Source organism: Pararge aegeria, chromosome 4 (genome assembly GCF_905163445.1).
Source record: "Pararge aegeria chromosome 4, ilParAegt1.1, whole genome shotgun sequence".
NCBI lineage: Eukaryota > Metazoa > Arthropoda > Insecta > Lepidoptera > Nymphalidae > Pararge > Pararge aegeria.
In genome coordinates, this window is record NC_053183.1 from 10,328,716 (window position 1) to 10,341,580 (window position 12,865).

Sequence of the window (12,865 nt, forward strand, 5' to 3'; positions counted from 1 at the left end):
CCATTGAGCAATCGTTCTGGCGTTCAAGTTTGTGACCTGCGTGCGACCAATCAAACGACGCGACAAATTTGTGATTGGTCGCAGAACGCAAAGAAAAATTCGGAGAATACCTATATTATTAATAGTTCTTAGGAGAGTACTTACTCATTTTGGACCCAAGCCCGACATGAATATTTTATAATTTTTAAATTCAAATTAAACTGAGGCTAAATATTAATTATAAACCAATATATTAGTAGTAAGTTAATACAGAATAGAAAAATTACATATTTGTTTTACAATTAAAACACTCAAACTAAACAAATGAGATCAGTCTGTTTCGTGACAGGCCGTGTTTTATTTCCAATGCGCAGCGAGCATTCTTCTTTTAACGCCGCTCTGGAAACAAGTTAGGACGCCTAAGCCTTAGCCTGCACTTTAAACGTTAGCCCGAAAATTACCATTGTTCTACACCGTATCGCAAAAAACACGTTACTCTTACGCGCGTCAGTTCCAGTTGTTATTAACTCTATGGTGTGATAATAACAGCTGATAAACGAAAGTCACCAGCATTGGAGCAGCATGGTGGTTCTATGCTATAAAGGATAGAGCTAAGCAGGAGGAAGCCGGAATGGCCTTTGTCTTATAGCAGTCCACTGCTGGACTGAAGGTCTTTTCAAACGGGTGGGTTTGACCATAATCACCACGCTGGGCTGACGGGTTGTTGATTGCAATAGATGGTAGTAGAAGAACGGGAGACGCTGCTGGCTGCTCTCCGTTACATTCTGTTAGTCGCCTTGTATTCTGCTATGCCGTCACCATACGCTCCAGGAAGGAAATTCTTCTTCTTCTTCTTTGAGTCCATTAACACCTGGTGGTGCATAGGGCCGAGACTACTTATTTCCATCCAGATCTATCCCTAGCTGCAGACCTAATCATGTTCCAAGATTGCAGCCTTCATTTCCGCTTCCAGAGACCGCTTCCATGTTGCCTTTGGCCTTCCACTTCTTTGTTTACCTCCCCAGCCTGCCATTAAATGCTTTTTGTTGGACACCGGATGTTCGGCGTAAAACGTGACTTATCCAGTTTCATTTTCTACGCTGCATTAGGTCAAGATAGGGTTTTTTTGCAAGAGCCCAGAGATCTGAATTGGAAATTGTTTCAGGCCAAAAGATACCAAAAATGTGCGCAGGCACTTGTTAATGAAGACTTGCAACTTATTGACCAGTTTGGCAGAGTACTTCCAAGTTTCGCAGCCATATAAGATTAAGGCATTATAAACCTTCAGGTTTACAATGTCCTTCATACTATATGGCCTTATTATTTTCAAATAACAAGGATATTAATATTTCAATAACGTGGTTTTCTATGAAGATTAGTTAGTACCTTTGACCTATAATGGATTTAGACAGTACGAAGTTTTTGTTCAAAGTGTATAGTCACTTCGTGCATGCAACAAGGTCGGCCTGATTGCAGATTTGAATATTCATAACTATGCAGTATGCAGTAAGCTTTCCGTTGGTATTTTTACTATAATTAATGCCACACGAGTATTGTATGACTTAAGCTTATTTTGTTATTACGCAATTTTATTTAGGAATTGTTTAATGACTGTATTGCTTTTAAGAATAATTAATAATCAGTTGGGTTAAATTGTTATAAATTTAACCGCTCAAAAAAAATATGTAGGTATACATAAGTATACCTACATTTTTTTTTTGAGCGGTTACTATTCTAATTTATAATGATGTAATGTTCGTGTATGTGAACACACAATCATTTTTTTGTTAAGGTAACCAAAAAAGCAATATTTTGCATAACTGACCATGCAATCATAGTTTTGCTTACTCATTTATAGGGCCGAGCGTCACAAAAGATTTTATTCTTTAGATACCAAAACTCTCAACTTGTCCCTAACTTTGAAAAACATAGAACATATAGTCTGTTTATCAACATTTTAACCCTTAAATTGCCAGTCCCCTACGGATGTTTTTTTAAGTTTTTTTTTTAAATTATGTATCTTGGTAGGGGTAAATTAAGAAAACATTAAGAAATTTAGACAAATTTATTATATCTTCAAAAAAATGTCTAACGCGCCAAAATAAGTTTTCACTTTTGTTGGAACTCCCGGAGTGCAACCCGTATTTGTTTTTTTAGTTTCATTTTAATTAGACAACAAGAACTTTTAACAGTGGGCGTTTATAGGTGGGTTCTAAAGGTTTTGACACACTCTTAACGTTTCGTTTGTGGATACCCATATTTAAAGTGCTGGAAAAAAGAGCCCGGATCCAGATATTTTCGCTGCATGTTATGAACGGAAAATCGGTTATGTTAATGCAGATAAACTTACTATATCACAATATCTTGTTCATAAATTATATCATACGACATAGTAAAAATATAACGGGTCGTTGCCGAAAATGTGTTTCTTTTGCCAAATGGTAGAGTCATTCTTGTAAATCGCTCTACTTTTATTTAGGTACAACAGTTACCCCCGACTCTGTCCGCAAAGAATAAAATTGTTGTTTATTTGCATATTATTTAAAGGTATACATTTATAATATATAAGGTATTTATATATATATATATATATATATATATATTATATAAATATATCAATTGCACTCTTCTGTCTGTCGATGCCTTTTACGCCATTGGTTGCCCAGAAGAATGAGTTACAGTTCAGGGCTGCCAAATTCTAAGCATTGTGTTGCCCTTTTTTATTATTTTCTGTACTTTTGTATGGTATGCAATACAGGTGTTCATTGATTCATATCTAAGCGGTATAAACTATAGGGTAATAAATACAGATACAGAAATGCCGCCGCTTTTTAATAAAAGAACAAAATAAACAAACTCTTTAGCTTTATTTTAGTATTTGTATAATGAAATGCCGTGCTCTAATTTTATATATTTAACTGGCAGAAGACAGACCCGACCTAGTGGCAATCTCGGCCACGCCACAGTCCCACTTGTTTCGAAATGTCACGGGCAGCTTCAGGGAGTCCAAGAAGTCGATCCAGCCGCTCTCATACCACATCATGCCAGAAGCGGTACTTTCAAATGGACTTAATAAAGGTAAGTTTGGTAAGGCCCAAATGTTTAATGTTAGATTTTTTGTCAACAGAGTACCAGGCTAGGAAACTGGCATTCATACACTGCTTGGGTCGCGATTATTATTACTGTGTGATAATTAAACCGTGGGTGCGGTGATCGTTAAGGCCCGACCACCCTTATTGAAGCAGCGTGTTCGCACTAAGGTTTACTTATCTCTCTAAGTCTGTAAGAAGTCGTGTGTCCAGCTGGTATAAGTTACACGGCAAGTTATATAAGATTTTCCATTCTTAAATATGATTGTGAATACCAAAAACGGTTTTGGTAATTTATTGGAACCACAGGTAGCCCTTTTTTGGATAACCCTTTTTTGTTTTTGTTTGTTACCCAGGTCTTTACCCTTTTTTTTGCCTCCATTCGGCATTGTAACACCTAAATTGCAACATAGTAAATCGTTGAAGTTTGAAGCCTCCAAATAGATCAGGTCAGAGATAGTTGATAGCAGGAAATTCTGCTACTCTAGGTCCGATTTCTGAGGAGCGAGTAACTTATTAATTTTACAGCCATACTTTCAATTGTCAAACAGCATATTCGAATTGTATTTGTGGTTCATAAACGCTTTATAGACGATCCATATCCATACGATGAAAGGATAAACTATGATTTGCTTGAATGTGAATTATCCTATCGGTTTCTCAGCCTGTATTATGCATAATAAAAAGTAATAAAAAGTTTTTACATTATAGGTTCAATAGACAGAAGGTACCGCAGAAGCCTTTCACTATCCAATGACACTGCAGTGGAAATACGTGAAGTATCAGCAAGTTGGACGGGCGACCCAAATTTCCTGGCACTCAAGAACATTTCACTACGTATTCGCAAAGGGAAACTTTGCGCTATTATCGGTGCTGTTGGATCTGGGAAGGTAAGGATCAATGAAAGTTACAACCAAAATAGAATAAAACTGCAACGTGCTTGTTCGTCCAGCGTGCCTGTTAGACTAATGATAGCGAAGTTCTAGATTAGATTTTTTTGAAAGTAAGTGAGTAGGGAAAACCCCTGCTCTTAAGACTAATAGCCTGTAGTTTAGTTGCCTTAGTACAATGTTTGCTCCATTGCAATAGAGGAGTCATTTAAGAGTATAGAAAAACTTGAACTGCAGGGTAAAATAGTTCTTATTTATCTAAATAAGTCTATGGATGAGGTCACGAACGCTTGACGCACGCCTGACCCCCGGCCGACGCACGCAACGTTCTCAACGCACGCTACGCTCTCAACTCACGCGACGCTCTCAACGCACTCAACGCTCTCATCGCACGTAACGCTCTTAATGCACGCACGCACACGCTTGGTCAGTCAGAGGCATACAACAGCAAGCACATTGAAGACGGCCCATTCTCATCTCTCAACTCATCAGCGTCGTAGCGGTCTCTACATTACCCAACAAGACGACACGACAAAGATCCTGCATCGCGCTAGCGAAGTTTTCATAAATAATGCACCATATATCGGACCTCGGTCCCCGAACACAAACACCCGCTCGCAGAAAGATGTTCCTATTGTTACAAATGAGCGCATCACCATTGCTTCCGTACATCAATCGCAAAGTATAGTAGATTGTTTATCATGGTAATGCATTACGGACGGATGCATTGTAAATCCCAAGCTTAAGTAAGGGGTGTAAGGACGCCTAAGAGGTGAACAGCGTGGCCCTTGGGTTAAAAATATACTTTCTAACCTCTCGCGATTAATTTAAAAAGCACCACAATATAACACTTTTGATTTACTCGTATGTCTTGGAAAGACTATTATTTAATCAATATCTACTCCATGGTTTGCGCTTCTCGGGTTCTGTTGAGTGAACAACATTTCATCATTCGTCAAAGTGAGATAGCAATATTCGTTAATTGCATGCATAAGTGCATATGTATAATACTATTTATTTATATATTATTAATAAAAATATTCATCATTCATCTTAGTACCATAAGATGTCGTAGTATATTTATTTATTTTATTTATGTTTCCTAATTCAAATTAAATAACAACCTATAGGAACACGTATTTTAGTATAACATTAGCACCCTGCTAAGCCTGAATAATGTATTTGTTAAGATGTACTTCCCGACTTTTGTTTTAAATCACATGTCTTATGATTAGGCAATAAAAGCAAGTGGTATGAAATATCAATAATAGCCCACAAGTATGATGAAGACCAGTTCCATGAAAGCTTTAAATATAATATTTATCTCTCGTAAAAAAAACAATAAATATAGGATGGAAGTTAAATCCATATTGCGAAAATGGTAACGTAACTAGTTACTTACTTTCAGGCAACAATACTGCTGGCCTACATTCCTATATTACACGTCAAAATTCTTCACTGATATCTACAAAGGAAAATGCAACAAAATTGAAGCTCTATATAAATATCACCGTTGCATCTACTAAGACTCAAGATATCTTTTGTGTCCCTTCTGTTAAGTTAACTATTAACGCCATTCACTTGTTTTAAAGCTTTATCGAATACGAAATCTCTTGTGTCCTGCACAACGTTTCAACCCTAATATTTATTTTCTTCTATTTATTTTGTTCTATTTTAATACTTATTATCCGGTCTAAGAGAAATCCAAAAAAATGAAATATCGTAAAGATTGGTCCAGCCGTTCTTGAGTTATGAATGGTGTAACTAACACAACTTTCTTTTATATATAAAGATTACAAAAACTCAATCCCAACCTCATGTGAATGAAATTGTTTCCTAATTCACTTTCATATGAATTTTCACTTCCAACAACGGTATTAAGAAAAAGTGCATTTTTGTGATCTGTTTTTTTGTTGTAATTCGTATCGTATCTCAATATTTTATTCAGTTTTTGGTTTTTATTGATTTTTGGTACGTCTAGTATTTTTTTATGGTAATAATTGACGGACCAAGTAGATGGCCCCCTGATGGTTAATGGAAAACCATCGTCTTTAAACAGAACAGAAGCAACACTTCACAGGGCACGCAAGGAGCACGTCCTGCAACATGCCGCCCTGTGTCCATGTATTTGAGACGTAGGGGGTAAGCCTCATGTGCTCTTAAATACACCGGAAATAAGCATGACAATAGTACTTCCCCGGACGAGCTCTGTCACAAAAGCTCTATACTAGAAAGTCGCTGTTATATTTTTTTTTTTTCTTAAGTGTAGGTCAACGGGTACATACCACGATAATATTTTGGATTTGTCGATATTTATTGTTTGTTGCATTGATCAGATTGCATTGCATTGATGAAATGTTGATGAACCACGAAAATCTTAGTGTAAAATCTTTAATTTTTTTTTTATTTCTTTATTTATTCATAAGACACACCAGCAATTAATTGTAACTAACTAACTACATTCATAAAAAAAAATGATGTGTTAGAATTACAAATTCTGTCTAGTGCCATTACAATAATCAATTATAGGTGTATACAGCAGTATCGTTGTTATCTCCCGGCTAAGCGGTATCGACATGACATATCTTTTTTAAACAAGTTGGCAGACTTGATGTTTTGGTATATTTTTAAGATCTTATTGATTTAAGTACTTCATACAAAAAAAAATAGCCAGCCAGCAATATACATGGCATCCTCGCCAGGATGATGTTAGGATTCCATTTATCAAAATCTTTTTAGGCTTTTGGATTATTTTTATGGTGGAGCTGCATAAATGAGATGCGCTCTTTGTTTGGACACTCTCGTAATAACGGATTTGTCTATGCCCTAAAAAGGCATCAAAGCAGAGAACTGGTACAATTTAACATTGGCAAAGTAGATATAGCTAGGTGCGTTATTTGGCTTATACTCAAATAGGCTAGCTTGTGTAGAATCTCACTAATAATCGTGTGGTTTCGGCAATTTGGCACATAGCACGATAGCGTTTTACTCTATTATACATGCCATTGGCTAAGTTTAATTACCTATTTCAGCCATTAAAATACGTACCTATATTTCTAATTAAACTTACTTGCAAAAAAATTTATCACATAGGATTTAAGCAGATTGAAAGAAATCTCTTTCACCGTACTCATTCCATTAGTACCCCACGGATTGGCACAGGCTTCCTACGAAATTCAAAAAGTTCGAAGAACTATAAATAGAACTTGTTATAAAATTCAACGAAAGCTTCTTAAGCGGGATAGTTATTAATAAGCGCTGTAATATTTTAAGCGGGAGGTCCCTGCAGGGGGTCTGGTCTGGTGCGAGGCTTCGGCAGAGGCTGGTTATTACCCTACCGAAAAAGACGCCAAGTAATTAAGCGTTCCAGTGCGATGTCGCGTAGAAACTGATTGCTGGTTTGGGTCCCGATATAACTGTCTTAACCTCAATCGGTAATCCCACTAATATCTTAGACTGCATCCATGACTTACCCCCAGGTGAGAGTGTAGTAAAGGTACCTTGCAGTGCAATATAAATAAATCAAGAGATTCCTTTTAGTCAATTTCCTAAAGAAACCAGTTCTGAAAGCAAGGATCTTTTTAAATTTTATAATGAGGAGTTCTGTCCACTATCTCCAATCACATTAATCAGATCTACACGAAGTTTGGGCACAATTAAACACATATTGTAACCTCTAAAGTACAAAAATAATTATTTAAATCGGTTATAATTTGTCGGAGTTATGGTGAAAAATCGTCAAACACTTTCATCCCCTCTCCCAAAGGAACCGAGCTTAATGTCGGGATAAAAAGTATCCTATATTACTTCTAACACTTCCAAGAATAGGTGTACAAAGTTTCATGAGGATCGTTAAAGTAGATTTTGCGTGAAAGCGTAACATGCAAACTTACATTCACATTTATAATATTAGTAGGATAGGATAAGATAGGATAGGATAGGATAGGATAGGATTAACCAATGAATATCGACAGCAAAATACATAGCGAAAGTATTGTAAGCCATTCACAAAATGCAATTCTCAGCTAGGAATTCTTCCTGGACGAAATTGAGGGAACAGGCAGTTATATGTATAAAACTTTAGCGTGACATTTATACCCACTGGGAAGCGTGCTGGCTTGGATGTGAACGCAAACAAACTAAAATCTAATTTGCTAGGAGTTTGCTATGCCCTTAGCATAAATTGTAATTTAGAATATCTGGAACACATCAAAACTATGAATTATTCCGTGCTAGTGCTATGCATATAATATGTAAGACTAAGCATTTGAATTAGTAAACAAGGTTGCTTGTAGACCCGTAAAAACTAAATAAATGCATGCTAGAAGATTTCAAACCATAGCCGTATATTAGGGTAGCTTTTATAATAGCATCAAGAATTGAAAATGAAAAATGTATTGTTCACAAATTTACATAGCGGATAAGGCCAGACACTGAAGAAGAAATTTTTATAATGGGTTTGATCGTCGCTTCATCACGTGGCTTTGCTATTAGAAGTTGATTATGTAACCATACAACTCTGAATCTAAAGATGGTGGTTTTCATTCCGCAAGCAAAAACGTTCCCAAGGAGGGTTCATGTCAGGCTGGTCGGTCGTAAAAAATACCCAAAACTAAAACAAAAATTCTGTGTTATAGTTCGAAGAAGACATGTTATGTTATCGAAGTGGGATAAGGGCAGGAAGACGAAGGTTTGAAATCATTCGAACTGAATGCAAAGATGCTTTAAAAGTACTGATTCGTGGACCGCGGTCTTTTTAAAATTTAATAAAGCTTATTACTCACAAATCTACAAATTATACCTCTATAAATAAATACAAGGAAAACACGGTTGGATTGTCCTTATAAGATTGTCCTTATAAACTTCATGATAGCACTGTCGCATTGCTAACAAATGCATGATCAATATATGTAGTTGCCTCTAATCTTTATTTTTACTATATTTTTGGCTTTTATGTTGTCGATTTATCAAAGGCTGAATATGCATATTATATGTACTGTTTCCATAACCAGTCTTAAATTATTAAGTTATGTTAAAACAGTATGCAAATACCAGAAACGTTAATAACGTTAAAATATTGGGTATGATAATACGATGTTAAAATCAAGATCAAGTCTTAAATAACGAAAGAAGCTTCTTGATGAGACTTAATGAATTAACGATAGTTATTCTAATAAATAAATAAATATTATACGAAAGTTATTCTGTGACTAAGCAGATTAAATGGTTATTTTCGTGGTTACTTAGCCCGTATTTAAGTATTTACTAGAAAAATTTCCTTCATATTTATTGTCATACTTATAATTTATGTTTGAGCTTACCCTAATGCCAGTTACCTCGTGGATGTGTGTGTAGAAAACGTCAGCTTATAGAACGAAGAGTGAATCGTCGACTCAGCATCAATTCGCATTCGCATTCATATTTCACTTTTCATCTAAAATGCATGAAAAATGTTAATTTTCAACTTGGTCTGGGTAGGAAATTCCGTGACCTGGCATATATTTATTTAATTTTCCCTTTTAAATCTTTATTGTATATTAGATCTCCGATACGGCACGTAAATATTTTAGCTAAAATCATGGATGATTAGATTAAAAACGAAATTGAAGCCGACCTTTCTCTATTGTACCTACTTTTACCAAATGTTTAACAACAGTCAACAGATTACTAAACTATTGCACTGATTGTACCATAGAGTTTTTTTGTTGTTTAGCGGAGTTCTTTCCTTCGCATTTCCTAAAATATTCAACTTAATAATTTAAGCAGGACAAACAATGAAAATAAAACAACAGCAACTTTGAAAATGAAAAAAGAAGAATCGTATAAATCAAGTCCGGTTAGAAAGATATGTTATGTAGCATTCCCACAAAAGATAATGAATTGTATATTAAATGAAATAGAAAATCAGGAGTTCCGACTTCAATTTTCGAAGATCTTTATCAGATCTTCATAAAATTCAAACGAAACCTTCAAGATTGGTCCATTTCAGTAAATAAAAAAAACATCAAAATTGTTCAGAATGAACGGAAATATGGAGTAACATCGTGTCTAACAATCTTAAAGATACGCCGGTAGACAAGTAGCTTAAAATGTCGATACCAGAGTAGTAAACAAATGAAATGCCAGTGAAAATGGGATGGACGCTACTTGATTATCATATTTTTCAAGAACCCTCAGAGAATATACCAAATTAAATGTTTAAAATTAGAACAAAATGATCGATGGTGATTCGACGCCGCGGAGTATTAAATACCACCATTGACAGAAGTTTAGTTCAGAAGCTAATGCAATGAAGTAATTTTGTGTTTATGAAAGTGTCGTGGAGTTTCTAGCTAATCAATAACGCATAAGTGATAATAAAGGTACCAGTTTCAGGCGTCTCTATTATAATACTGATCCTAGAACTCTCCTATTTTAAGATTAACTTTAAAATAAAATTTTGATTTTATTTTTCTATAATTCATTGATTTTATTACAATAGGTATACAATAGAATTGTTCAGTGCGGCTTTCTTTTTTCAAAGCAATTTATAAAGGTATTATACTAGACTGTCCTACGTTTAGCAATTAATTATTTTGTTTTGTGTAATAAAAGATTTCGTAACAGGAAATTTATTGTTTGCAGTCTTCCGTTCTACAACTGCTGCTCAAGGAATTGCCAGCAGCAACTGGCAGTGTTTCCGTATTCGGGGAAATGGCGTACGCCTGCCAAGAGGCGTGGCTTTTCCCGAGCACTGTTCGAGAAAACATATTATTCGGTTTGCCTTATGACCCAGAGAAATATAAGAGGGTATGTATTTCAAATTAAAATGCCTTTCTCGGTTGTGCAGGACAAATAATAAAAATTAGACGACAAATTTGACGACCGATTGGCACAGTGGACAGTCACCCTGCTTTCTGATTCCAAGACTGTGGGTTCGATTTCCACAACTAGAAAAAATTTATGAGTAATAAACATGAAAGTTTTTTATAGTATAATTATTTATTATTCTTAAAAATATTCATCAGTTATCTTAGTACACATAACACAAGCTACGATTACTCTGTGTACCAGTGCGGTTTGGTGTACGTATTATTATTTACTTGTTTATTTAGTTATTTCATTAATTCTACATCATACAGATGACCTAAGTTGCCTCTTTACCAGTATTACTAACATACTACTTTATCAAAGGTTACTGATATCCTGAATTAGATTTCCGGATAGATCAATTACCATAATGATCTGTCTATGGAAGACTTGCCCATAATTTAGCGATGCTTTATGAATGTATAATGTGCAGAAATAAAAACACTAAATTTGAAGTAAACTACATGAATATTAAATTAGTATTATGTTTAACGCACAGAGTTATATGTTTTCATAAAACTTTGAAGGGTGTATAAATATATTCATATTATTCTAGCATTTGAACCACGAGTACCTAGGTGAGTAGGTACCTATTTCTAAAACTCGAAATAGAAATTTCATTTTTCATCAATGTTTTCCAGTTAAACTTTGTTCAAAATGGAAAAGAATTGTTGAGCTTCGTAGTTTTAAGTCCCTAGGAAGAGTAGAGAGCGACCAAAAATCCAAAACTAAAAAAACCTGAGCCTGGCAGATGTGAAACATCACAAGACCAAAAACAAAAGTCAAAAGTTAAGTCAAGGAATAATAGAAGTCAAGTCTGTTGTGTAGATCCCATTTCTGATGTTATAACATACACTAGCTACGCCCAGTGGTGAATAAGTCGTTTGGTGGCCTAGATAGGACGAGAAGGAAGGAAGATATTTGATTGCAGGAACAAAAGTAACCTATGTCACTCTCCGGCCTTTCAACTAATTGTATGCCATAAATATTGGATAGAAACTTTGAGGCTTTACTTTTTTTTCCGTCCTTCACGCCCTAACTAAGCAACCAATCTACTTTATTGTTGGCATACAATTATTATGAAAATCAAGCTTAATTTGCTATACTCCGCGAACAGCAGGAGAATCTCTATGGTGTAATTTATAATTTATTCGATTGTAAAGGAAACATCTCGTGAAGATGCTCCGGTTTCGGGGAAAAACGTGCCGTAGAGGGTACATTGCCGAAAATTTGTTTGGTGTGCTATATAAGGATTGAAAAAATCATAAATTACACCATACAGATTCTCATGCTGTTCGCGGAGTATAACAAATGAAGCTTAATACACAACAAACACACTATCACATTTATGATATTAGTTTCCCCGAGACTTGTTTACCTCACTGAAAATAATATTCCGAATGCGCGGTATCTTGAGCAAAAAAGTAATTTGTTCCAGGTATGCAGAGTATGCGCTTTGGAGAAGGACTTCAAACAGTTTCCATACGGCGACCAGACGCTGGTGGGCGAGAGAGGGGTGTCTCTATCGGGGGGGCAACGCGCCCGAATCAATTTGGCACGGGCCGTCTACAGAGAAGTAATTGATTTTTTATTCCTGCTTCTAACAACGCCATGTGTTCAATGCTTCCAATTTACCCGCTATTGGATTCGGCATTGTTACGGAAAAGGTTTCGTTGGATTATACAATTCAAGTTTTATTTTTGTTTTTTACCTGAAAGGGTGTAATGTAAAGGTGAAGGTCCATACTCGTTAGGTAAATTTCGTTCACCATCAATAGCCTGTAACAGCCCACTGCAGGAATAGAAACTGGGCGGCAGTTTGGTGATGAAAATGCGCATTTGTATCTAACTATATTATTTGTAGTAGAAGAGATTTTGCGAAAAAGCTCCTCCGGGGAAGTACTACCACCATGGTTATTTCTGCGGCTGAGCAGAATTGTTGCAATGCTGTGTTCTGATGTGAACAACGCGGCTGCCGGTGTAATTACAGGCACATGTGGCTTCACATCTACACCATTATACATGTATATTTTATGTTTATATATTATGTGTATTTATT

The 12,865-nt window shown here is 35.7% G+C and overlaps 1 protein-coding gene across 1 annotated transcript in view; it reads left to right on the forward strand.

Moving 5' to 3' along the window:
* LOC120637751 (multidrug resistance-associated protein 4-like) overlaps positions 1-12,865 on the forward strand; it is a 41,119-nt gene that overhangs the window by 19,076 nt on the left and 9,178 nt on the right. The window contains exons 8-11 of the mRNA XM_039909739.1: positions 2,905-3,057; positions 3,780-3,958; positions 10,583-10,747; positions 12,246-12,383. Of these exons, the coding sequence (XP_039765673.1) occupies positions 2,905-3,057; positions 3,780-3,958; positions 10,583-10,747; positions 12,246-12,383 (635 nt within the window). The remainder of the gene's footprint in view (positions 1-2,904; positions 3,058-3,779; positions 3,959-10,582; positions 10,748-12,245; positions 12,384-12,865) is intronic.